Source organism: Rhinolophus hipposideros (assembly GCF_964194185.1).
Source record: "Rhinolophus hipposideros genome assembly, chromosome: 18".
Taxonomy (NCBI): Eukaryota; Metazoa; Chordata; class Mammalia; order Chiroptera; family Rhinolophidae; genus Rhinolophus; species Rhinolophus hipposideros.
In genome coordinates this window covers 50,243,717-50,271,264 of record NC_138064.1, presented here as the reverse complement: position 1 = coordinate 50,271,264, position 27,548 = coordinate 50,243,717, and the positions used below count along the sequence as shown (strand labels likewise).

The 27,548-nt window shown below is 35.9% G+C and overlaps 1 protein-coding gene across 1 annotated transcript in view; it reads right to left on the bottom strand.

Moving 5' to 3' along the window:
- Positions 1–2,931: 2,931 nt before the first annotated feature.
- The window catches only part of PRKAR2B (protein kinase cAMP-dependent type II regulatory subunit beta), a 91,462-nt gene continuing 66,845 nt past the window's right edge, over positions 2,932–27,548 (bottom strand). The window contains exons 5-11 of the mRNA XM_081079897.1: positions 19,107–19,213; positions 15,866–16,019; positions 10,991–11,092; positions 9,736–9,810; positions 7,480–7,545; positions 7,212–7,350; positions 2,932–4,900 (exon numbers count right to left, since the gene is read on the bottom strand). Of these exons, the coding sequence (XP_080936023.1) occupies positions 4,767–4,900; positions 7,212–7,350; positions 7,480–7,545; positions 9,736–9,810; positions 10,991–11,092; positions 15,866–16,019; positions 19,107–19,213 (777 nt within the window). The 3' untranslated portion in view covers positions 2,932–4,766. The remainder of the gene's footprint in view (positions 4,901–7,211; positions 7,351–7,479; positions 7,546–9,735; positions 9,811–10,990; positions 11,093–15,865; positions 16,020–19,106; positions 19,214–27,548) is intronic.

Sequence of the window (27,548 nt, the reverse complement as noted above, 5' to 3'; positions counted from 1 at the left end):
AAATGTAAGTTGAGAAAGCAACACATAATTCTACTCGATACTACTTCCAATTTTTAAAATCAAGCAGAAATAAGAGGCTTTTCATCTGCTCCGATGCCTGTTCTCATGGCTTTCATTGTAAATTTTCTAGACTAGATGATTTCTATCTGAACCATTTAACACAAATTCCCACGTATTTTCTACTCGTGTCTATTTGGTATCCCAGGCCCTTCTCTCTGTATTTTTAGTTGCCAGTCAAATGTACCTAATTTTGGAGACAATTGTCTGATAAAAAGCAATTAAAATCATAGCAACAGTATGTACACAGGACTCAGTACTCCCCAATTATTTTTGCTTACAGTTGCCTCCCCAACATTTCCATGCTCTCCTCCTTCCCTGTTAGTCACCACTTCTGATGCATCTTTTTGTCTGGGCCGTCAATAAATAGATGCCTGCTGAAAAATGAAGGAAAATTGGGGAAAATAAGTCGCATGAATTTTCTTACTAATATATACTGTATTGTGTGTTATGCTGTATGTCATGTGCCCTTTGAACATTAACTGTTAAATAGCTTCCATGTGCTTTAAGTGTCACCTGTCCTACAATATTCGTCACTATTATTTGAGAACAGGTCTCACCTTCTACATTGCATGGTAATTAGCACTATTCTCACTGATTTCATCTCCTCATGGGGCCAGTCACACAAAGGCAAACAATACTTGTCTAATACACTTCAATCCTTCACATTACATAGTATGTCACAATGCGCTATAGTAATAACAATGCTGAGGATATTTAACTTCAGCTTTAATAAAGAGCAGTTACGAGAGAAAGGTTTGCCAAAGATGTCTTTATAGTGAGCACCTCTCCTAAAATTATTTGGCCTTAAAAAAATTCATATATATTTCAAGAATATAGTCATTATGTAAAGGGAAGTACAGTCGCATTCAACGTCAGCCTTTGGCCTACAAGACAGTGAAATTTTAGGGATGTGCATGTATTCTCGTTCCTCAGCAGGATCCAGGTAGGTTTTCAATTAGGACAGATAGAAAATCAGCAATTAGGAGCAACTTTATCCAAGAGTTTGACTGCTCATAAACTCATTCAAGGGTTCTATGTTGTAAACTTTTTTCATGTTAAATAGAAAAGATTTATGGTTTCACTTCTGGGTTATTGCAGTCAAGAGCTGAGGCTGCTTATTTTAAGAGTCCATTTCCAGCTCCCACTTAACTTTCCCTTGCACCTAGGAAAAACAAATCATTTTGTTTTTCCAATTGAGAGTAAACATGCATTTACTTTATTAATCAGTTATAATTGGTACTAACAAATCATTTCACATATATACATTTTGCAGCAGTGTTTTATTTTTTTATATTTGGGAAAATGGCAAGACTCGGGCTGTGGTTAAATCAAAATCTGGGAAAACCACCTGATACGTGGCACTTCATTTTTATGGGGTAGACAATTACTTCTATATCACATCATCACATGCTTCTTCAGGATTTCCTAGGCACTTTTAGATTTACAAACTTAGAGCATAACAAGGGACACAATAAAGCTTTCCTCTCAAGATAATCTGTCTGCATTGGAAACTTTCTATAAATTTATCTATATACTAAGCTCAATTAACATCATTATTAGGAAACTATATGAAGCCAAGAATTCATGAGGAACCAAGAGATCTCAATTGCCCATGAGTTCTGCCATGGACTCACAAAGTATATGATTTTGGTGAAGTCACTAATCTACTCAGTTATGTAACCGAATTGATTTATGCTCTCATTGTTGGGCATACAAATCCTCAGAAAATACCTGGTGTACTTTATTGTTTATATTTCCATAGTTATACTTTTATATTAAAGTTTTTCTAAAATACCTGTGAAGACTAACAACTATATAGTTTTAAGTTGCTCAACCAGTTTTGCTACTTTTAAAAGTATCCTGGAACAGGTAATGTTGTCTCAACTTATTCCAATTTCTTTTTGTCAAAACTCTAATATTCAACACCAGGCTGTACCTCACACTATTTTTAGAAGCCAGCATTCCTTACAATTCTATTTCTCCATTATGTATTAAAACTTCTATTTCTCTCTTAGGTATTAACATAATTAGATATTAGAATCCCTTCTTCCGTTATTTAACAAAGCCTTGGCTTATCCAGATGTATTACTTACCCTTCTAGGCTTACACATTATTTTCTTTAAAGAAGCCAAAGATCGTCAATTCCTCGTCATAAACATGTTTCTCGAGAAAAGTAGGAAAAATTACATCACAATTTTAAAGATGCTTTAGAAAGGAAAAGGACTCAGCACTTAATCTTACATATTTCAATAAAATCCAAAGTCCCTTGTTTCATGCCCTGTTTCACTTGCACTGTAAAATGGTCTGCTAGCAGAGTTCATAACAGCAAACCAATACATTCACCCAACTTGTGTTACAGGTAGTATTTATGTTAACATATATGCACCAAGCCCTAGTTCATATGGATATGCAAGAAACACATACACACTCTTTATTTAAAACAAACAAGGGGAAGTACATTTGTGTTAAAAGAATGTTATCCGAGAAGAATTCTTAGGCCTACATACTATACCCTTGAATGAAACTTCAACAATTTCCAAACAGTATGGATTCTTAATTAGTGAATAAATAACATCCACAAATCAAATTAGAGATGGTTTAGATACTTTAAGATACAAATTCCTTAGCCACATTTATTTCGTTATTCTAAATGGCCAAGTGAGCCTGCAACATACCAAAATCACATACTTATGACTAATAGTTAAAAATTTTTTAAAAATCTATTGCCATTCAGAACCATACTTTCTTGCTACATTATGCCCAGGGGGTTAGTTTTCACATATGCCATATCCCTATCATGCTTTTCACATAGTATAATCTACGGAAGTCATATTAAAGAAAAAAGCCAAAAAAAACACCTCCATTAAAAACAACAGTTATTATAAAAGTGTACTTTATTATAAGGAAAATTTAAATATAACCAACAATACTGAAAATAATGTAACTGGCATTTACAGCCTTGGTCAGAGGTCTTTATTATACAGGCATTTTTTGCTATTCCATGAATAGTTAACAATCATTGTGCAACAAAGTAGGTAACTTGAAAAAGTGAATAAAGAATACAGAATGATGAAGCAGAAATCTGGGGTTCTGTGTGTTTTTTCCTGTTTAACAGACATGGCTTTTAAAATAAAATTAAATAGAAAACAAGTCATCTTCATGTAATAAGCTCTCTTCCTACAAGAAAGTGCAAAATTGTTAAACAGTGTTAAAATGTGGCTGAAGTTATACTTTACATACTTTAACCTCTTATATATACATTATCTGATTAACATATTTTAACCACATTTTCATTATACAAGTGAAACCATAAACATTCTCCATTGAGACCATACTAGCAACAGAGTAATTTTCCCCATGTATATATTTCTTTAAAACATGTTTCCCAAAATAAAGTTGCTCATTTAAAAGTGAACTGCTGATTGGAATGAATCTCTCTAGACATTGGGATCATGTAGGCTAGAAATCATGTAAGACTATATTGCTTTGGTTGAATATAATTCATCTTATGGAGCCAAATAATAAGCGTATCAATTATCAATGAAAATCTCTTCAGGGTAAGTTCATTCTGCACTTTTAAATGAGTCTACATTAAAGCAAATGGCAAGGCCTAATGATATATTTAGAATGGGCAGAAATTCCTTTTGTCTTTGTATATGGTTTTGCTTATAAAAATGTATTTCCACCACCTTGGAGGAACCGCCTAGGAGCAGTGTCTGAAAGGATTGTGTGATGGATGCCTTGTGAAGAACAAAGGAAGATTCTGCGACATGTTCACGAGGACCCGAAATTATTTTTGGTATAGGAAGTTTTGTTTTGTTTTTCACAGTATATATAAGATCTTGGGCTTTTAGAAGACAACGAGTAAATTGAAATAGCTTTTTTAAAAAAAATCTTTATTTGTGGCATTAAATGTCAAACTCACATGTTTAATGAATACAGAGAATTGCAAATGAAAAAGGAAGCAGAGATATATGCTTTATGAGGAAAAAGTGTTAATGATCTCTCATGAAAAAAGACTGTTCCCTATTACAATGACTACATTGCCTGTCCTTAAAACCACTGGAATATGTAGGTTACTGACATTATGCCAAAGAAGTCAAAATGTACTTTATTGCAAAAATAGAAAAGGTTTTAGAATTGCATATGATGTTTTATACCATTTCACCAACAGGCCAAGGCCAGCACATAACTTATCAAGCCAGAAAAACTTGAAAACAAAAATAGTTAAAATTGTACTTACGATAAATATAATGAGTTGTAAAAAGAATGTGATGCCATGCTGTATAGCATGATTCATTGCCAAGTTCCCTCTTACCTGGGCAGTCACTAACATATCAATCTGAGTTAAGTTAAAATGAACACTTATCATCTGTGATGATAATATCCTTTAATTATCTTCTTAATCACATACTTTCAGTATATTACAATCATTTGAATGAACCTTTTAGTCACATAACTTTGTGGAGTAGAAAATCGTTTTTATCAATATGTCAATATTTTCATGATCTACTCTTTAGAAAGTGATGTTAAAGCCTATTGCCTACTGAATCACTACTCTGTTTACTATACATTGTAAATGTAAAAAAAGGAAAAAAATCTGAAATCACAGAAAATGCTTGGCATCTACACAAACACATTCTCAGTGGACTAACCACTACTGTGTAATTTTGTCACTATAGGTCTTCTTGCTCCATACTTTTGCTTCATGCAGTGGGTTCAACAATATCCATGTTTGTTCCAAACAGGGCAACTAATTGTTCTTCATAGGTGGTGATGTTCCTTTTCATAATTTCCATGCAAGGTCCCAAAAGCCTTTCAAATGCTTGCACATCCATGGCTAAGAAAAGGGGAGAATAAAAGAAAAATGAATGACATTCTTTGAAAATCTGCAGAATTTCTGAGTCATTTCTGATACCGTTCTGCATATGTCAATAACGCAGTGGTATTTTTAGATAAACATAAAAGAAAAAGGCGTAAAGATAAAACTGTCCCACTCCCAGAGAAATAGCCAGGCTCCCCTGGCAATCTGATCTGTAAGCTTGGTGGGCAGTTCCCGATCCAGGCTGAGAAGAAAATGCGGGACTGTCATGGGCAAGACCTTGGAATTTAAAAATATTAGTTTTGATGTCATCACCTGAGTAATACAAACTCCTCAAAGATGGCAAGGGAGTGTTTTCTGTCCCATTTTTCCCTCCTCAGGGTTTACAACGCCACCTTGTAAAGACCAAATGTCACCTTTTATAGTTTTTACTCTTATACTATTGCCTAGTCACTTTAAAATTACAGCCCAAATCAGGCTTTTGTCCACTTCTACAAGCATATGCTGCATGTCACTGTGCTTTCCCATCTCCATTTTTTAAAATGAATTTATAATACACACGTGAAAAATAGTATCACACGCTCTACCATAAAAATACAAATTAAAAAATTGTTTTTCACCTTTCAAATTTGCAAAGGTAAAAAGCAAAGAGTGAATGGACATCCTTGTACTGCTGGTAACATGTAAATTGGTAGAAATATAAGTTAAAAAAAAAGCTATAAAAGGACTTCTGAAACCATTTCTAAGGAAAAATCCTATAAATGGAAAAGCAGTCTATGCACATATATCAAAAAATCCCCTCCCTCCCAAATGGAGCCAAAACTCTCAAAATATTTACCAGTGGTGGATCATTAAATAATTTATAATGTATATATTTCCCTAATACAATGTTACACTTTAATGTAATAAAATGAGAAAACGCCTAAGCTATAATGAATTAAAACAAAGCAGTTTACGAAATTGTTTAAAAACAGAAAACCCATGCAAATAAAAGACAAGAAGGGATGATAATAGGATGTGGTAGTCACTGGGTGGTGGTGGTGTGGTTGCTCTTAGTTTTTCCTAGCTTTTCCGTATTTCTCAAATTTTCTTTATGTGAATATTATAATTTATTATAGAAAAAAATAATGGGGTTTCACTTATACCACCTTTATTCTTACTGTCTAATATCTCTACTCAGGGAAAGTACCTATCAGTTACTAACTGTCTTCTCTTTCATACAAGTATAACGCTTGATTAATACTATACTTTAAAACCTTTTTAAAAGTGGCTTCTCTAAGAAGTTAATTCTGAGATTAGCAAATCTTAAGAACACTGAAGCTAAGTTTATTCTACTAAACTGTGGATGAAGAGAATAGTAACTAATTACTATTGAATGTTGCTGTTGAATCGTTCTTTAAAAAAGAAAAATGTCATCTATAGAGACACTACCTGAATTTTATTTTTCATTATTAAAGTTATTTCTCATATATAAAACCTCATACCATGTTTCCCCAAAAATGAGACCTAGCCAGACAATCAGCTCTAATGCATCTTTTGGAGCAAAAATTAAGATAAGACCTGGTCTTATTTTACTATAAGATCGGGTATAATATAATAATATAATATAATTATATAATATAATATAAAATACCAGGTCTTATTTTACTATAAGACCAGGTATAATATATTATAATACCGGGTCTTATATTAATTTTTGTTCCAAAAGACACATTAGAGCTGATTGTCCGGCTAGGTCTTATTTTCGGGGAAACACGGTGTGTATGTATGTGTATATATATATATATATATATTTATATATTTTCCAGCTGAAGTTGGCATTTCTGCCAAGCTACTATATGGTATAAGAAAGTAAACAGCTGAACAATAAAGAAAATTATATTGTGCTTTGACAAACCTGAACCTATGTTTCCCAGTACTAGAATAAGTATTCCCACAGATGTTCCAACTTCCCCCACAGAGCTTCATGTGGAGGAAGCTTTATAAAAATACTGTTTTAGCCTTCTTTTGTGAGGTACACGTTGCATGTTGTTCATTTGAAAGATCAGATATAAAACTTGGTACTCAGAATTATTTTAATTACTAAAATAAGATGTTATTTCATGCCTATAAAAAAACACAGTATATATGTATATGAAAGTTATAAAGAAAAACGTGGCTTCCACAAACTAAGTCTATAACGCAATGAATCCTAATCTTGTTATATTTTGTGGGGACCTTAAAACCTATGAACCCCAACAAATAATCTGTACTGAATACGTGTGCAAGGAAGTTGTTCTCCTGTAACAACTTCCACCAGGAGAAGCATGCCCGCCGTGGTGAGTCCTACCTAAACATTTGACAGTCCCAATGGCATGTGCAGAGGCTGCTCGAGGCTTGTTAGTTACCAGGGCAAGTTCTCCAAAGTACTGTCCCCGAGAACACCGAGCGATTTCCACTGCGCCGTTCTCTTCCACTTCTGATTTACCCTGACAAGGTAATTAAAAGCATCAACTTTTACTCAGTTTGTAAAAATTAGACATTAACCTTAGTCCAACCATCAAAAAGAAAATGTATTATGTTCCTTGCTAATATTACGTGGATTTTTTAGAACTTACCTTCCTTTTCATAGTAATTTTCACTTCTCCAGATTCTACAATGAAAAAAGAATCAGCCAAATCTCCCTGTAAGAATAAAACAAAAATAAAGGGTGAAAACGCAAATTTAGTTGACAACAATTCTCTTGCTTATCATACCCCTGAAGTCAATCCAACCCCAATGTACAGACGATTTCCCTGAAAAGTGAGACCCCGTAAAAACAGGCTATCATCTCTCACTTTCTACACTGACAGATTACAGTGGACAATTACAAAGTAATGATTTCATTTATAAAATTATTTGAAATAATATACTCTACCATAGCATTTCTGCTAAAGCTAGCCAAGAAAACATGGCAGATAACATGGGGGTAAGAATTCCACCCAAAGTTCAGCCTGGATAACTGCACAGGGTTGAAAAGGCTACAGGGGTCCCAGCAGCACCTCCGCAGTCAGCAGGAGTTATGTCAGCCAAGGCTGTGCACGTGTCGTCCTAATATGACAAGCAGCGTGGTGACCCAAGATAAGCCATCGACTCCAAAAAGGGAGAACATACAGAGATTTATTCGGAAACAGTAGATGTGGGTCCTGATATTTTGACTGCAGTTAGCTAGGGACCAAATACCAAGATGCCAGTTTACTGACAATCCACCTCAAGGTCTTGAAAAGACTTCTAAAGAAAAGTGTTGCCATTTCTAACTACATACGCATATTTTCTTGGTGGTATTTTTGAATAAAATCTGCCATGATTTCCAAGGATGCCTTCAGAATTAAATAGTATAATACAGAAGACAACAGATACTGACTTTTCTGAGCCTCTCAAAGTGATTCTGAAGAAACTAAGGTATTTCAAAACTCTTCAGTACAATTCAAGAATTGCAGTATCCAATTACATCACAAAAATAAATGTGCAATCTAGACTTATGTAGTGTAGACCTGTGTTTATAAATGCTTAAAAGACAACTAATATACCTCAATATATCTTTAATAAACTCAAGTAGGGTATACATATCCCCTTTTCCTTATCTTTACATCAGATTTTCTAGGGGCTTCGTGTTAAATTTTCAAGTGTTTTGAATAGTAGTAGGGCTACCAACTGCTGTGTAATTTTGTTTTCTAAACATGCTGTAAGTGCATGTAAAACTGGCGAAACAGAATAAGGTCTGTGGATGAGGCCAACGTTGGTTTCCCAGTTTCGATCTTGCATTGTAGTGATGCAAGATGCTCCGGGAGAAACTGGGTGAAGAGTGCATGGGGCCTCTCTACTATTTTTGCAACTTCCCGTGAAGCTATAATTATTTCAAAGTAAAAAGCTAAAAAAAATCATTTCAAAAGTGCTCTCTACTTTGTTTATCTATTTATATAGCAGAGGCTTCGCCTTGTTCTTCAATTTGACTCCACTTCTTCCCAATCCCTCACTGCTCTAATCTGTGTGTGTGTGGGGGGGGAGGGTTGTGTATGTACAGATTGATTTACTTGTTTAATTGCCTTCTAAAATATTTCTTTCCTCATTCTCACAGACCTTGAATTTTGTTTCACAAATATCGACACAATATTTTAGGTAAATAGCACAATACAGTATAATATGATAAAAGTTATAGAATCTATTAAAAATCCGTTTAAATCATTTGCTCAGTGTTTCAAAAATGTAACTAGGAAATGAGATACTATCATCTGCGTGCTGTGTCTGTGGATTTCAACCGTCTTCATAAATCCTCCTTCTTGGTAGCCCTAGATAGGTATTACAACTGGTTCCAACTGGGACCTTGGAAAAGCGTTAGGGGTTAAAGAACATATTGGCCCCCACTGAGTGCCTGCCAGCCAATACACTATATGGTGTGTTCCCTTCCTGGTTGGTTTTATCAGGGAGCAGCCATGGGGTTTCATCGGGAACTGATCGTACAAAAGTCTACAATATCTTCCAATGCATCTTCTGGGTCCTTATTAATCTCACAGAATGCTCACCTTTTCTTTCCTCTTATAAATGACATCTAATTCTCTATATACAAGTGAATTTCATGTCATATGCAAATATAATATTATGCAGAAATTCACTTGATTTAATACATACTCATTAGGAGTTAATTACATAAATAAAATATTAAATAGCTTAATGCTATAAATTAAACTATTTTTAACAGGATATTTGGTAGAAGTAATATTCATTTAAATCTACATGCTAATTATAGACACATGTGAAAAATTTATCAAGATTTACAGTGTCTGAGAACCTTTTAGAATATAACCCTAAAGTGAATTACATAAAAACAATTATACCTGAGCAATGATTTGTTCTCCATCATTGTATACTTTGGTGCCTATCACATCTACCACTTTCAGGCGCTCAGAAACCTACAAAGAAAACAAAAAAACGACAATATGAAACAGATTAATTGGGTAATCATGTATTTCAGAGGTTTAAAAATGGGTAGTCTATAAACCAAATAAACCGAGCAGTGTGTGGGTATGTGTGTATGTGTGTGTTATATTACTAACAGCCAGCATTTTAAAATAAATTTCTCGTAAGAAGTTGAATTTCCAGCTTATCTTGAAAAATCAGGAGACTCAGCAACACTCAGCCCGTATTTCCACATGGCAACAATACACTGTGGTGGGATAGCAGCTGCTTCTTTAGAGAGAGCACATGTTCTCCAGTTTACCAAAGTCTCATCCTGGCTTGTTTTCTTCTTTATGTTACTTGCCTAGCTCTGAAGGCATCTGAATTTCCAACCCCTGATCTATTTTTATTTAAAGAGACTCTGCTAGAGAAGATCAGCTGCTTTATATGCATTCTGTAATGTGGCCAGGCATATACTGACAATACAACAAAGATATTTCAATAGGTGAGTCAGTACCAGCCCCAGGGCTTTTGGCAAAGATGCTAGAAGGATCATGTTGCCATCCACTAAGATGGAGAACAAAAGGGATGAGTAGGTTTGGGACCGTTAGGTGTGCGATGTCTAGTAGGTATCTGAGGAAATATGAATCATGCAATTGGATAAATGACTGGCATTCAAGGAAGGGGCCTTGTCTGGTGATGTCAATTTTAAAAGGCATCAACGTACAGACAGTATTTAAAGCCAGGAGATTGGATAAGTTCACCAAGTGAGTAACAATAGCCTGAGAAAAGAAGAAGAGAGCCTGGAATGCCAATTTTAGGAAAGGAGAAGAGCAAAGTTGACTGAGGAGGAGAGGCCATGAGGACATTCTGTATTCAGATAAACTCTCCCTATAAAGGTGTAACTAGTGGCTATCACTGACATTGTTGTGATTACTTTAAGTCTGCTTTTAGGTAAAGACCACAGGTCACTCTGCTATAGATGCTAGCAGGAATCTATTACTTGTAAGCAACAAAACAAATGCAGTTCTAGGTAAAAGAAATAGTGATTTATACAAACACCATAATTCAATCTTTTCAAATGAAAATATGGACAGGTTTTTATTCAAAGAAACTCGTGTACAGAAGTAAATATTCCTAACAAAACAGAAGCTTTTAAAGCAAAGTAAAACGAAAGCATAAACATATACTTACTTCCAAAGATTTAAGGAATGGCAGTGACTCGATAAAGCTTTCATACATTTTTCTCTTTTTGGCATTATTTTTCACAATTATTCTCCTGAAGGTTACCCTGTCCTGAAGACAGAATGTCAAATACAAAAACAGTTAAAAGGTAGATTTTATGGGAAAAACAAGTTTGAAGAGATAGTTTCATTTCACTCCCTATAAGGAACAAAGAATAATTGAAGATTTTGAAATAAAAGACTAACATTATTATACTTTTAATGCAACTCATTTCATATTTTTATTTCTTCAAGTATAAAATATAAAACCATATAAAATATCACTTTCATTTTTTTAAAGGAAGCATCAGTTTACTTTTATTCAGAACAGAGATCTGACCACCATGTAATTAGGCTAAACCCACGAGGTGGCGCTGTCGCACCATTTAAAAAACTAGATTAACTAGCACAGTGTTCTTTTCCCCCCCTCAGCTTTATTGAGATATAATTGACCTATAGTATTATGTAAGTTTAAGATATTTAATGTGTGGATTTGATATTTAAATATTGTGAAATGACTACCACAGTATAGGGTTAACACCTCTATCACCTCACATAATTACCATTTCTTCTTTGTAGTGACATTTAAGAATTTACTCTTAGCAACTTTCAAGTATGTAATACAGCATTGTTCTATACAATATTGTTCAATATACAGTATTGTAATACAATATTGTACTATAAGCACCAAGCTGTACATTCAATCCCCAGAATGTATTCATCTTGTAACTTGAAGTCTGTACCCTTGATGAGCATCTCCCCGTTTCCACAGCCCCCAGCCCCGGGCAAGCACCATTGTATTCAGTTTCGATCAGCTCAGATTGGCAACCAGTTCTTTACAGGGATGACAGCCCTCGAGTGTTACAAAATCAGTTGGATAAGACATGGCCAGCATTTTTTTTTTGGGGGGGGGCGTATAATTGACATGTAACATATTAGTTTCAGGTGCACAGTATAATGATTTGATATTTGTATACATTGTAAAATGATTACCATGGTAAGTCTAGTTAACATCCGTCACCTTACATAGTTAATGAAAACTTTTTTCTTGTGATGAGAACTTTAAAAATCTCCTTTCTTAGCAACTTTCAAATACGCAATACAGTATTAACTATAGTCACCATGCTGCGCATTACATCCCCAAGACTTTTCGTTTTATAACTAGAAGTTTGTGCCTTTTGACCCCCTTCACCCATGACCAACATTTTTATAAAAAATAAAATAGAACTGAAAATAGTGTGTATTCCATTTAGTAAAGTGGTTTTTAGTTATATATTTATACACAAACACACACAAACATATGCACTGGTCGTAATGTTTCCTAATGTGCTTTTTAAAGTGGATTATGATAAAAAAAAATAATGGAAAACAGGAAATATTTTTAAATCATAAAGCAATTCTAAGAGTTGTTGAAAAATTATTTGGTTTTTACTCACATCTACATTATGTCAGTTCTCTTTTTTTAAATGTGCATAGAGAAACTACAACTTTCTTAAGTAAAATCTAATTCTAGTGTTTATTTCATGCTCATCGTTCTAAAATGTTCCTATGTTTATACTACTTAACCTCAAAGATACAGAACTCAATTAAGGAACTAGGGAAATTTTAAAGATGACAGCTCAAAAAATGGTTTTCCTACAAGTTTTGTTTTGAAAAAAAATTCTACAAAACATTATTTTAATTCTTAGTAAAGAGCCCCCAGAATTATGTTAGTTTGGCACACATTGATAAATAATTATACCATTTTAATATAAAATAAAATGAACTGGAATATGTTCTTTAATTAATAAGTTACTGTGCCAACATACTAAGGCTAAATTTAAATAAACTGATAGGATGGAGAAAAATGCCAGTGTGGATGTAAGTATCTAGGAAATTAAACATCCTGTACTCCAATTTAGTTTATTATAATTTATAAATAAGGGCTTTGGTTGTTTCTTGGATTTGTACTCTTAATAATTTTTTTAAAAAGAGAAGGTTTTACAAGGTTAATTAGTAAAAATATTAAAATAATTTCAAAGCCTGGCTCTGCATCAGAATCAGTTAAACAAAGATTCTGAAGTCCCAGACTTGAATGACTCAAAATCTTTGCATGTAGGGCTCAATAACCAATAGTTGATAAAAGCTCCCCAAGGGATTCTGAGATATAGTCCAGTTTGGGAACCAGCTGCAACACCATTTTATGGGCTGAGTTTATTGCAAAACAGAAAAGACTAGACATATTTTAGCGATTCAGAAATTAACCACAGTGAGCTATACGTCTCAGGAGAAATTTTCTATTAGTGGCCCACCTCTTCACACCCACTGTGACATATAAATAAAATCCAGAAAGTCCCATTTCAAATGTTTTCATCCTAGTCATTTCAATAATCGCCTCTCTGAATCATCAGCATGCTCATGTAGATAGTTAACCCTCTAAGACTTAATAGTCACTGAGTATTATTTGCAAAGTTAGACTAGTCTATACAGGACTGATCTTTTTTTTTTTTTTATTCATTTGTTTCTTTTTTTTTTTTTTATTAGTTTCAGGTGTACAAGACAAGGTAATACTTAGACGTTCATCATTTATATCCCTCACACTGTGAACCCCCCTCCCCCCATCCACTATCCCTCCGACCTCACACTGAACCATCACATTATATATATAAAATTATAGTTGGCATTCATTAATGTTTAGCTTCTGGTGTACAATGCCATGATCAGGTATCCACAGTATCCCTGAGGTGGTCTCCCAAATAGGACGCATAGGACTGATCTTTACATCTGCACTTACATGGCACAACTCTGATCTGTTGGCCTTAAAAGAAAAATTTCTACTCGACTTTCCTTGAAAAGAGCCTAGTTGCTCTTAAAAAGCAGGTCTGAAGTATTAACAGATTATATTAATTATCTAATTTAAAAAAAAAGCTATTGCACCTACACACAAACCCCAAGGTGACCATCACAAAGTGCCCACTTTTATAAAGTTTAATAACATGTATAGATTAGTAAAACATCTCTGAAAAATGCTTGATTCTTCTTGAAAGCTTAAGTATCACGCACAGTTTATACCTCGTTTAAGGTTTCTGCCAGGGCTGAAAACAATCAATACTCAAAGGGGCCAACCGGATAAAAACATGATCTCATGCCCAGGACATGCACGGAGGAGGCTTCCTTATATCGTGTGACAATCTGACCCTGGCAGGCAACACCGTGTGGGTGATTGAATTTTTAAATGATACCTTCCTTAATGAAACAGGTCTTGGCAGACTCTAACTTTACCCACCACTCTGATGACAGGCAAACACTTCCTATGGACCAAGTCTGCTCTGGTTTACAGTTTTTACTCCAACAGTAAAAGTTGGAGTTTTGTCCAGCAGGCTTTGGATAGTTGAAGCTTTGATAGCCCTTAAAAACACTTCAGATGATGAGTTTCCCTCCACCTGAAATAATTCCAATTTTTCTTCTACAACTTCAAAAATGACTCATCACATTTTTAATAAGCAGACAGCAACTGCCTGGTTCTCATAAGAAGAAATATACATACACTGTCTTGTTTCTCTGATCAAGCGATATTTTTATCAGCTGTATCCAGTTCAGAGTCAAATGCTGAGTCGTGATTAAAGAACGTGTACCTTCTGTGAAGCTACAGTCCTTGGAAATGAGATTGATTTCTCTCAAAGGATTTGAGAGAAATTACCAGATATATGCATGTCAAAACTACAGAGTGGGCTGTTGTTAAAAAGAAAATACAAGTATTGTTAGCATTCACTGAAATCATTGCCAAAAGGGTGTTCTGGGCAGCAGCAGCACTGGTGTTTCCTGGGAGCTTATGAGCAATGCAGTCACAAGCCTCATCCCAGACCCACTGAATCAGAATCTGCGTTTTAACTGGACCCCCAGGTGATCTGTAATCTGAGAAGAGCCACTTAAACAGTCTTCTAGAATCAGCTTTACTTGCTACCCTGCATCCTGATCTCTTCTATGAAAAAAAATCTCCCTCCCTTGCTCACCCAAATGGTGATAGAAATATCACCATTAAGAAATTTATTTTGAAAGCGTAGGCCCCACCTCACGAGCATCTGATTAAATTTGTCTGTGGTGGGGCTTAGGCAAGAGGATTGTTTTTAACACCCCCTAAGGAATTCTGATGTGCGTCCAGGTGACAGGCCCAGGCATGGAGTATATTCTCTACACAGCTGTTGAAATGCAAAGTCGCTCTTCAATGCAGTCACGACCACTCGGTTTCACACCACACCAAGATACAATGTGACGCCAAGTCCAGTGTGCAGCAGATTCACTGGCGACTTGCTCAAATAGGTATCGCTGGGCCTGCTTCAGTGTCTGCTTCAGTGGACACAAATCGGTAAGCAGGGCCCCAGAATGTGCATTTCTCGCAAGCTTCCAGGTGATACCGATGCTACTGGTCAGGAGACCACACATTGGGAACCACAGATTATAATACTTAACACAAAAAGCTAACTGAGAAAACTGCTCTGAAGGCTTTGGTTGTTTGTGTGGCAGGTTGGTTCAAGGCGGTAAAAGACGCCGATTTGGATCTGAGCGTCTCTCTTTCCCAGGGAAGGCCAGTAAGCGAAGCGCCTGACTTAACTGGGGAATTGAACGCGAAGATTTCACGTAGCAGCAGTGTCTCAGCACCCAACATTCCAGCATCCAGTAGTTGTTTAATAAAATCCCTGGTGCCTGGTGACGTTCCCAGATAAATCTACCTATTAGTTCTTGCATACTTGGTTTTTATCCTAAAACCAAGTATGTTGGTTAATCCCTAACAAATACTGTATCTACCTGGCTTCTGTCATAATGCCTTTTACAAATAATATTCAGGTCAAAGAGAAATTTCACTCACCAAACCCCACAGAGCACCAGGAGAGGTAGCCGTGATTGTAGCAGCTCTGGGTGTATTGTACATTAAGGCCAGTTCGCCGAAACTCCCACGATTATCGTAGTTACCCACGCACCTTCCAACACCATCACATTTTACATAAATATCAAATGTTCCTCTGTTGGACACAGGAAAAATAAGAGGTGAAAGTAATTCAAGTAAAATCTCATTTCAACAAAACCTGATTTCAGAGAACAGCGCTGTGCAATAAAATTTCATCCCCAGCCTTCCTTTTCCCCCTCTGATGACAATAAGCAATAAAAGGCCATCAGTACACGCCGGACACACTATTTGTTCCAGACAAGCACAACAAGACCATCACCTAGACTAGGGTTAAGGACCATGCATGTGCCTGCTGGGGAAAATGAGACAAAACGATACATATTTAAGATAAAAACAACGATAAGAATATAACTGACCGAGTAACCAAATAGCACACGCGGGCAAACACCTGAAAGAATGTGTATGAAAATGCTGACTGCAGTTATCTCTAAGCATAAGAACAGTGAAGGAGTCCAGGGACATTCTCTAATCAAAGCGTTGCTGTTTCTAAAATGAACAGGTATTACTTTTGAGATCAGAAGAAAATAACTTAGAAAAACAATACAGCTCTAACAATTTGATGAGCCAGATGGACGGCACTTGGGATGGTCCTTTATAACTGACAGGAGGGGCTGGCCAACGTGTCCTACAGACTGTCCGCCTGCTTTTGTAAACATTTTTCCTGGAAAACAAACACCCTGGTTTGTGTATCATCTGTAGCTGATCTGTGCTAAAACAGCACAGTGGAGTAACTGCAACAGAGACCACGTGGCCCACAAAGCCTAAAGAACTGACATCGTCTGGCCCTTTATTCAGATCAACCTCCACTTTAAGTAAAAAAGTCAAGTGGGAGAAATCCAGACTAAATATCTGACCCTGGTTTGTTTCTGTGTTTTCCCGAAAATAAGACCTAGCCAAACAATCAGCTCTAATGTGTCTTCTGGAGCAAAAATTAAGACCTGGTCTTATATAATGTAATAATACACAATACAATACAATACAATATTAGTATCGTATAATACCAGATCTCATATTAATTTTTGCTCCAAAAGATGCATTAGTGCCAATTGTCTGGCTAAGTCTTATTTTCAGGGAAACAGGGTTTTTATCGTTTCTTTGTGCTTATCTTTTAATTGGGGTTCTTTTTCTAGGCAAATAAGCCTGTTTCCATGCCACCGCACTACATATTGTCCAGATCCTGTACTTATACGAACTCCATTCTTGTGGAGGACTGTCTCTCCGTATACTCTATTTTATCAGAGAACAGGGTTTCACGGCTCACTAAAGAAACTGCCAAGGCAAACAGGAGAAAATCTTTGGTTTTATCCTGTTGGTTAATCCCTAACAAAGACCAAAAAAAGCCGTTCTTTTATTAAAAATGCATTATGAATGGTAAAAATACAAAAGCAAAAACATAAGATAATAGACAAAGATATTAACAAATAAGGAAGAAAATAATTGGTTTTGAATATAACTCATGGATAGAATGGCTGTTTCAAGGATACTGTCTAGAATTTGCTTCATGAATAATTATTTTTCAAGTATAGATTAATTTTATTTATACTATTCATACTTTTGCACTAAAACTATTGTCTACATTTTCTGCTTTAAATTAAGATAAAATATATAACAAATGTGTTGATGAGAAATAAAATGAGCTACAGTCCAACTGCAATGTATTAAAATACTATGAGCTGCTTTTTTATAGTCGTCCTCCTGCGGCATCAGGCAGTGGAGCCATGGAGAGCACACCAACGCTGTGGGGTCGGCTGTACAACGATCATCTTGGTGACCTTATCCCACTCACACCACTTCTGTACTCCTGAGAGTTTTCATCTGGCAAACGTATGATTAGGATCTACCTGAAAAGGATGTACTATATACACATGTAAGACAATTTTTATAGTCAAAATACCTACTAAAAGAAGATGAATCCTGTATTATATTTGGGGTTCTCAGATACTCCCGCAATTAATATAATTGAACAGTTGAATGAATTTCTGAGGTGTTTCATTGATGAAAGCTGTTGATGATACCAAAACCACGACTTCCATTTACATACGGGATGACTGGTTCTGTTCTTTTCTAAAATCAGAGTCCACTGGGCCCTGGCTAGTGTCTTGGCAATAGCTCTGCACGTCAACAAGGCATTCGGGATGAGGGGACAGAAGAATCGGTGGAAACCCCTGGTTCAGGGAGCACACACTACTGATGTATGAAAGATACCACCCATGGAGCCAAGACCAAGAAATGAGGACTAAGCAGTCAGATGGGGAGTAATTTTCCGCAAGCCTTCTGAATTGAACACAACTCTACCCAGAGAAGAAAACAGAATCCAGTAAGTCAGGCTGGGAGACTCTCTGGTTCCACACAAAACAGGAGAGGCTGGGGATACCAACTGTGTCATGAACACGTCATCATCACTTCACAAAAGTGAGGAAATAAAGACTCAGTTCAGACTGCTCCCCTATTATAATTTAGAACTCTTACCTCATTATTGCTTAAAAGCATACTTAGAGCATAAAGTTTTGAAGTAAAGCACAACTTACGTTTTCTGAAATTAGATTTTCAATATAAATGCATGCCTTCTTACTTAAAATAATTCCTCTAGAGAATTTTTAGAAAACAAATACACAACGCATAAACAATTCTGGAAGGATACACAAACTCTACTGACTGAATGGTGCTGAAGCAGTAGGAAGAGAACTGACTGTTTACCTTATGCCCCTTTGATTTTTTTAAACCACGAGCATGTTTTGCTTTAGAGTTAATAAAAAAGAACCTTTTAGACAACATAACCCAGATCGACTTATACTGATCCCAGGTCCTGTATTATGCATCTAATTCCCACTATAGCAAGCATCTATTCCATACTAACTACCCCTCAATTAGAAGTTAACAAATGAGCAGGTTCCCAGGGGCTGAGCTGCATAGACTAACCTACCCAGAATCCTCAGTTCTTCTATACACTCTACTTCTTTTCACGACTTAGTCTGGTTTCACTGTGGGTTTCACAGCAGGTTTACAGTGCCTATTATGTAATCATAAGAGTAAAGAGGCAATAGCAACTATAATATATTTGTTTGTCAGTCGTTATAATAACCACTGAGATTTTACACAAGAGGTTTGTTAAATTTCAGTAGTAAAGTTGTGCAAAACTTACCTATCGATTACGTAAAAGTTGTCACCATCATCACCTTGATCAATTACATGTTCCCCTTCTTTGACCAATTTCTCAAACATAGCATCTAATACTTGAGACATCTGCTCCTATTTTTTAAAAAGAAAAGATATCATCTTTATGTTCATCGAGCACGTTTCCTTAAGTAACAACCATGAATAGCTTTATATTTCTGTGAACAAGTGCAAAGAAATGGAAATACCATCACTGCTATTTTCTGGTCAAAAATAGCAGTACATTCTTTCTGGCCACATACAGATGAGATTATATATTTATCTTACATTCAATATCTGAGTGAAAGTAATTATAGTTAATCTATTTCAGAATATTTATAATTATCACCACTTTAATATGAAAAATTAGCCACCAAACCACTATATACCTTGTGAGATATAATATTAGAAATTAAAATGACCAGATTAGTAAAGACCTATTGCAAATATCTTTTTAAAATATTGGTTTTTAAAACTTCCCTATGTTAGTCATCACCAGAATTTATATAGAGATTACCTAAATACTTAGTGAATTCAAACCCTGACTCCAATCATTTTTGGTTTAGCACCAAAAACAAAACAGAAAATCAACAAATGTAAAACCAATAATAGCTGCAGCAAATATTCTACTACTATTCTTTATCACTAAGGTTCTCTTTAAGAAGCAACCATTTACCTCCCTAGGGAAGATTTATTAAAGCTGATGCGAAAAACATCAAATCTATTATCCAAAAACTATGTAAAATATCTAAAATTTTTATTCGGCTAAAGTGTAGTTGACAAGGCTCCGGCATAAACTTCAGCTAGTGAGAATAAACTAGGAGGTAAAGAAATCCTCAGAACAAACACAGAAAGAAACAATTCAAAGGCCTTCAAAGAGAACAAATGGATATGGAGAAAAAGTATGGTGCATAGTAATAAAAAGGTCAAAAGGCTTACGAGGGTTATTTGCTTTGCCACTTACTAGCTCTGAACATTTGATCAAATCACTCTTTGTAGGTTCAAAACGGGTACAACACTAACTTCTTAGGCCAAAATCAGTTCTAATTGTAAGTTAAGGAGCTGAAGCTAGATTAGAGAGGGGAAAAATACAAGTAGAAAATGCAGTATAAAGAAACAAGACATTCTGGATCAAAAGCATGAACAGACCACACATGATTCTCTTCTTTTTGAGACCCTGTTGACATGTCACAGGGAATATGAAGGTATGAATATACAATAACATAAATTATGGGAAAGGGAAATTGATGGAGAGATTTCCAGACAAAAGTGAGTTAAATGGGGGACAGAGAGGGCACAGCCCAAAGTAGGGCAGATGGGATCAACCACTTGTGAGAGCACCACCACGCTGGGAAACACCTGCTTCAGCCAGGACCGGGCTGAGTCACAGCTAAAAACAAGTGGACTGATTCAGAGTCATCATCAGTTAATATCTTCCAAATGCCACCACCTTGAACACCGAATGCCTAGCAACCAAGTACTGACCCCCAAAACTCTTCCCAGACAAAAGATCGGAGTCAGGTTTTTGGCAGAAACTAAACAAATTAAAGAAAACCAGAACAGCTACTGGCATTTAGGGGTTCCCCCATATAACAGCTGACTCCTTGTCCACTCAACTAACCAGTCAGTTCACTGGTTGAAAGGCCTGCCCTACTTACTGCTCAGAGCTCTCAGTCAGCTTTGCGTTGCCCCTCTGGTAGCCTACAAGACTAAGACAAACAGCAAAGTGACACCAGATGGGAGAGAATTCAGGAACAGTAGAGAGCTTTTAGAAAGTTCTACTCTCTACACCCAGCGATATTCAAGACGATCATGACATGAAAAATAGAAAAGAGCAAATCAGAGAAAAATGAGTATGCTAGAAATAAAAGACACGATTGCCAATTTTTTCCTTCCTTTTAAACATTTTATTTTTGAGAGCGATTTTAGGTTCACAGCAGAACTGAGCAAAAAGCACAGAGCTCTCACAGCCCTGCCCCGTCCCTGGCCCCCCCCACTCCTAACTTGCCCACCAGAGCCGTACTTGTTACAACTGATGAATCTGCCCCAACACACCGTCATCATTCCAAGTGCACAGCTTACATAAGAGCGCATCTTGGTGCTGTACATTATGGCAAATGTAAATGACCTGTACCTATCGTCACAAAATACTTTTAAAAGTTAATTAAAGGGTAAGAAATAAATTAAAACCAAAAACTTCAAAAAAAGTCGATAGAGATGAAAAGACAAGAGTTCCAGAGAAAATGAAAATAGGGAAAACAAAACAGAAAAATAATCGAAATATGGGATGAATTTTCCAGAACCGAAGGCTGTAAGTTCTCAGACTAAAATGGCACACTCAAATGCCCAGCACAATCAGTGACCAAAAACCACACCCTAAAGTGACAATGTCATTTAAGAACACCAAACATAAAGAACAGATCTGCAAAGCTCCTGGCAAAAAGGGGGAAGGAGCACTTAAAAATGCAGTAAGATGTTCCACTCCTTTCAAAATAAAGAGAAATGCAAATTAACACGGAAATGAGACACCATTTTTTCACCTGTTAGATCCAAAAAGATAAAAATGTTAGAATAATACACTGTGTTGGAGACAGTGTGGGAAAGAGGTATTCTCACACAGACTGGGAGGTAAAATGGAACAAACTCTACCGAGGGCAATCTGTCAATAGTGGAGACAATTTCGAATATGTATAACCTTCTCCTCATTTTTTCTGGTAAGTTACTGTACAGATATTTGGGAAATGACATGTGCACAGGCATTTTTCATTGCAGCAGCATATAGCAAAACATTGGAAACACTAATGTTATCTAAGGGGCACTGGATATATAAGCTGGTATATCCATACACTGGAAAGCTATACAGCTATCAAAAAGAACGGGAGGGTTTTAAGACATCTATCTTTCATGGAGTCACTGAGAATACTCAAAGAAGGGTAATCAGGAAATCTGAAAACCTGCCACAGGCGGAACAGTTCAGGGAACCGGGGCATTTAGGTGAGAGAAAAGAAGCCCTGCACGTGAACACATCTGTTATCGTCTGTCACATTGATGATATCAGTAATTGTAGAGGCCACACTGGGACTGCTGGATGGAAGTTTCATGGAGACCTGGCACAATGTAAACACCTCCCAGGAATGAGTGCTGTTTAGCAGTGGCATGGGCTGCCCTGCACGGACAGAAGCTTCTTGTAGCTCAAGGAAGTATTCAAGGCAGGTTATACATCTTCTACATGCTGTCACAAGGGCTCAGTGCTTTTCAAACTGTTTTGTGGAACCCGGGGATTTTGTGGAGGCCTTTCAGGGATTAATTCTGTAAACAGCTGATTTAATTGCATCCGTAAAGTGCATTTTAGCCATTAAATATTAAAATTAATGGAAATAAAAATGCTTAGATGGATTATATATACTACCTTTTTTTATATAAAGTTTTTAAGATTTTACTTGAGCCAAACTGACAACAATTGCCGGGAAGTAAAATCTCAATGGATTGAGAAAATGCTCCCTATACAATTTTTTTAAGGTAAAATTTCACATAACATAAAATCAACCATTTTAAAGTGAACAACTCAGTGGCCACAAAGTTGTATAACCATCACCACCAGCTAGTTCCAAAAATTTTTCATTGCCCCAAAAGGAAGCCCTGTGCCTATTAAGCAATCACTTGCCATTCTCCCCTCCCATCAGCCCCTGGCAACACTAATCTGTGTTCTGTCTCTATGGATTTGCCTATCCTGAATATTTCACATAATGGAGTTACATAATACATTATCTTTTCTGTCTGGTTGATTTCACTCAGCATGAGGTTTTTGATGTTCATCCCCATTGTAGCATGTATCATACCTCATTCCTTTTTACAGATGAATAATATTCCATTATGCATGCGCGCATTCACACACACACACACACACACACACACACACAAACACAACCACTATTTGCTTATCCATTCATCCATCACACTTGGGTTCATTATGAATAATGTGGTTATTGGCTATTGTAAATAATGCAGGTAAAAACATTAGAATACAAGTATTCGTTTGAATATTTGTTTCAATTCTTTTGGGTCTATACCTATGAGTAGAATTGCTGAGTCATACAGCAGGTGATTCTATGTTTAACTTTTGAGAAACCAATCAAGCTGTTTTCCACAGTGCCTGAGCCATTTTACTTTTCCACCAGCAATGTACTAGGGATCCAATTTCTCCAAGTCCTTCCCAACATTTATTTTATTTATTTATTTTTTATACCCATCCCATTGGGGGTTGTGTTATTTCACTGTAGTTTTGATTTGCATTTCCCTAATAACTAACCATGTTGAGAATCTTTTCATGTGCTTATTAGTCATTGTATTTCTTCTTTAGAGAAATGTCTATTCCACTACTTTGCCCATTTTTAAGTTGGGTTGTTTGTCTTTTTGTTGTTGATTTGTAACAGTTCTTAATATATTCTGTATTCTAGGCCCTTATCCTACATGATTTGCAAATATTTTTTCCCATTCTGTGGGTTGTCTTCATTTTTTTTAATAATGTCCTTTTGAGTCACAAAATTTATTTTTTTATGAAGTCCAACTTATCCTTTTTCTTACTCCTATTTTTGGCATTTAAGAATACATCGCTAAATCCAAGAAAATTTTCCTGTGTTCTCTTCTAAGAGTTTTATAATTTTAGAGCCTGCATTTAGGTCTTTGATCCATTTTGACATAATTTTTATATATGGAATAAAGTAGGAGGCCAACTTTGTTCTTTTGTGTGTGGGCATCCAGTTGTCCCAGAACCATTTGTTGAAGAGACTATTCTTTGCCCCATGAAATGGTCTTGGCACTCTTGTCAAAATCAAATGGCCATAGATGTACGGGTTGGTTTCTAGACACTCAATTCTATCCCATTGTTCCATATGTCTTCCCTATGCCAGTAACACATTGTTTTGATTACTGTAGCTTTGTAGGAAAAGTTTTGAACTCAGCAAGTGTGTGTCCTTCAACTAGTTTTTCTTTCTCAATATATTTTGACTATTGGGGACCCCCCCCGTTATATATACAATTTTAATACATTAGACAACAGCAAAATGTTAGTATTTTCATGGTTTAGCTCTATAACATATAAATTTAATGGTTTAGCTTTATAACATATAAATTTTCATGGTTTAGCTTTATAACAACTTAAATTATTACAAATAAGTTGGTACTGATAAAAATAACTAAAAAAATATGGAATCTCTTACAGACATTGTTAAGTAAAAAAAAGAACTGGGCAGAACACTGTATAGAGTTTGCTGCCACCAACATTTTAAAAGAAATATACTTGTATATATATAGAGTAACTGGAAAAATACACATGATGATGCTAAAAGAACTTGGCTAAGAAACTGAGTTGCTGGGAGAAAGGGATGGAAGGGAGATTTCCTTTCACCGACTACTCGTTTGCTCTTTTAGAATTTTTACTCTCTTGTTTGTTTTGAATTTTTGTAGATTGTATACAAGTATGTATACTGATTTAAATTTTTTAATTAATTAAAAAACCAAACTCTCCATTTAAACAGAGAACATAATATTGCAGCTTCATGTGAGCTAAGAACAACTTTTGGGAGAACAATGGTGATGAGTTTACAGGAAGTGGTTTTCATCCCTGCTCTGGGTCCCTGTGGGAGCTCTGGCACCTACTTGTGAAACAGCAGCCAGGGCTGAAGATAAGGGCAGGATGGCAGTAAAAACTGTGCTTTCTTGATATGGTGCTAATTTACCCCACAGGGACCATTTTACCTAATGAGTTCATGAACCAGGCAACATATGGTCACCTATCAAAATTATGAAGTTTGATTAAATGGTTTACTAATATTTTGTTCTGCTTACTGCGTCTATTTCAACTCTTTTAGGGAAGGTGGAGGAGGAATATCAGCTTTATTGATTAGGTCTGGCTGAAAACATGAAATGGAAAAAAAGATGAAAAACATTGTTATATTCAATGTTTTTGTTGTTTTGGAGTTAGCTGCATTTTAAAACATTATAAAGCTCAAGAATTTATACACTGATATATGAAAAAGTAATTCCTGATAAAATACAGAACAATTATTTCTAGAAGTCCTCTATGCGACAAGTGTCTGTTCTAGTCAATCAAACTGTAAATTCTCCATAATTATGCAGAGTAAAAAGAACTTAGGAAATATTTAATATGCAAAGGCTTATCACTATTACTGACAACTACTGCAGGAAATCCACATCTTATTTTCCTACAGAATACAAATTCGAGACTGAGCTCAGTAAAAGGTCTCTGACTCACTTAAAAGTAACAATTTACTCTCCATTAATGAAAGAGTCTATCATATAGCTTAGGAAAATTATTTCAGTTTGCCTCATATTAGAAATACTCAGAAGAAAAATGGCCTACTGCGTTGAGCATTAAAATATTCATGAAGATTATCTTCAAAGAGATTAATAAGTATAAATGCTGTGCTCTGACATATATATATATATATACACACACACACACACACACACACACACAGCACTCCAAGGAAAAATGTTCTTAGGCCTAGGAAGTGCAAGATTTTCAAGGTAAACAATAACTTCAGGAAATTCAAATGAGGCAGACACAAAGCCAAAATCATTCTTCTTGCTAATTAGTAATTACTGCTTCCTTTTCCTCCTTCAAGTTTTCCCATTTCAGGAAAAGGCACCACCTTCACAGTCATTCCAGCTAGATACTGGGAGTCATCCTAGACTTACTTTCAGGTCCCAATTCATTCAATCACCAAGTACCAACTTCTACTGATGCTGAATATTTTGTGAAACCATCCCTCTCGCCCCTTCCCTAGGTAGGCCCATTTCTTTTCCCTGTGTCATGATATTGTTTCCTCACTGAGCTCCATTCCTCTGTTCTTGCCCTGTCACTCTCCCATCTTTAACTCTACCCCTTACACCACCACCACAGCGACCTTAGGCACATCTGATTGTTACATTCTCTGCTTTAAATGCTCCAATTGTGCCAGTCGTGCCTGCCTACTACGAACAGGATGTGTCTGTCCCATGGTACAGCGAGGCATTCAAGAATGGCCCTTCGTGACACAGCACACACATCTTAGGATGTCTTCCACTTTAGGCTATAGTGACACCACTCTGTACTTTTCTTCAACGGGCAGTTTCCTACTCATTTTCTCAGGTGGAGTTCGGGTGGCCTCTTCAGCTCTGTGAATCCTTAGTGACGCTAAGAGACCCGCATTCTCTCTTAGTGCCCTGATCATATGACAGCATTTCTCATGTTTTACCAAATTGTTTTGTATTTGTACTTGAATCCCTCATCAAAGTTTAAGTACCAAGAGGACAAAAACCATGCCTCAGTACTTTTGTGGACTCCAACACTTTAGACATGTCTTGGAACATAGTGGGTAATTAAGGAATTGAACTTGAAAGAAGCTGCTATACAAGCAGAGCATATGAATTGAACATGTAATTCAATTTAAATGCATTTAAGTTATTGTAAAAAGTGAATATCATAAAAAAAAAAGTAGAAAGCTACTTGAAATATGAGCTTCCCTAAAATCTTCAATCTGCCATGTTTGGGGATAAATTTCGTATTGCAGGTGGTAATTTGCTGAGAAAAACTAATTTTCACTTATTTATATTCTGCATCTTTCCTAGAAGGATTTCAGAGAGTGAAGAAATAAATCAAGATGGTTTGAGCTCAAACTCAGTAAAAGATCTTTTGGAAACAACTATGTAAATATGTTTGCTACTTCTCTATAAAACATTCAATAATGGTAATTCATGAACTTTGTAATTTTAGGAACTGGCTTTTTCTCTTTTAAGAAAAACATATATATTGAAGACCAATTTATAGGAGTATATGTTGAAAATATATATTGAAGACACATATATATATATTGAAGACCTGCAACAGAGCCATGAAAGACATCTTTAAAAATTCTTGTGTTTATAAAAATAATCACTTTAATTAAACAAAGATGCTCCTCGCCAGAATATATTAGCAAAAGCTTTTTTAAAATTATTTTAAATACAACCAAAATTTTCACAATGCTTTAAGAGTTTAAAGTTGAAATGGCAAGAAAAAGCAACTTAATTTATAGGATGGAATAGAAGAGGCAGCACCTCAGAAGAGTATAATTGGCAGCTATTTCACTCATGCCTCTTTGTTCCTTAGTGTAGGAACACTAGAATATCACTGTTTAGTCTCTGATGAAGCATTAAAACACCTCAGTTGAATAGGGAAATATGCGAACAAAGTACCAAAATACAGAGCAAGAGAATTTTCACGTCTGGGTCTACTCCTTGCTACTCAAAGTATAGCCATAGGGCAGGAGCAGCAACATCATCGTGGGGCTTGTGGGAAACAGACTCTCAGGCCCCATTACAGACCTGCAGAACCAGAACCTGCATTTCTAACATCCCCTCATGATACACAGGCATATTAAAGTTTCAG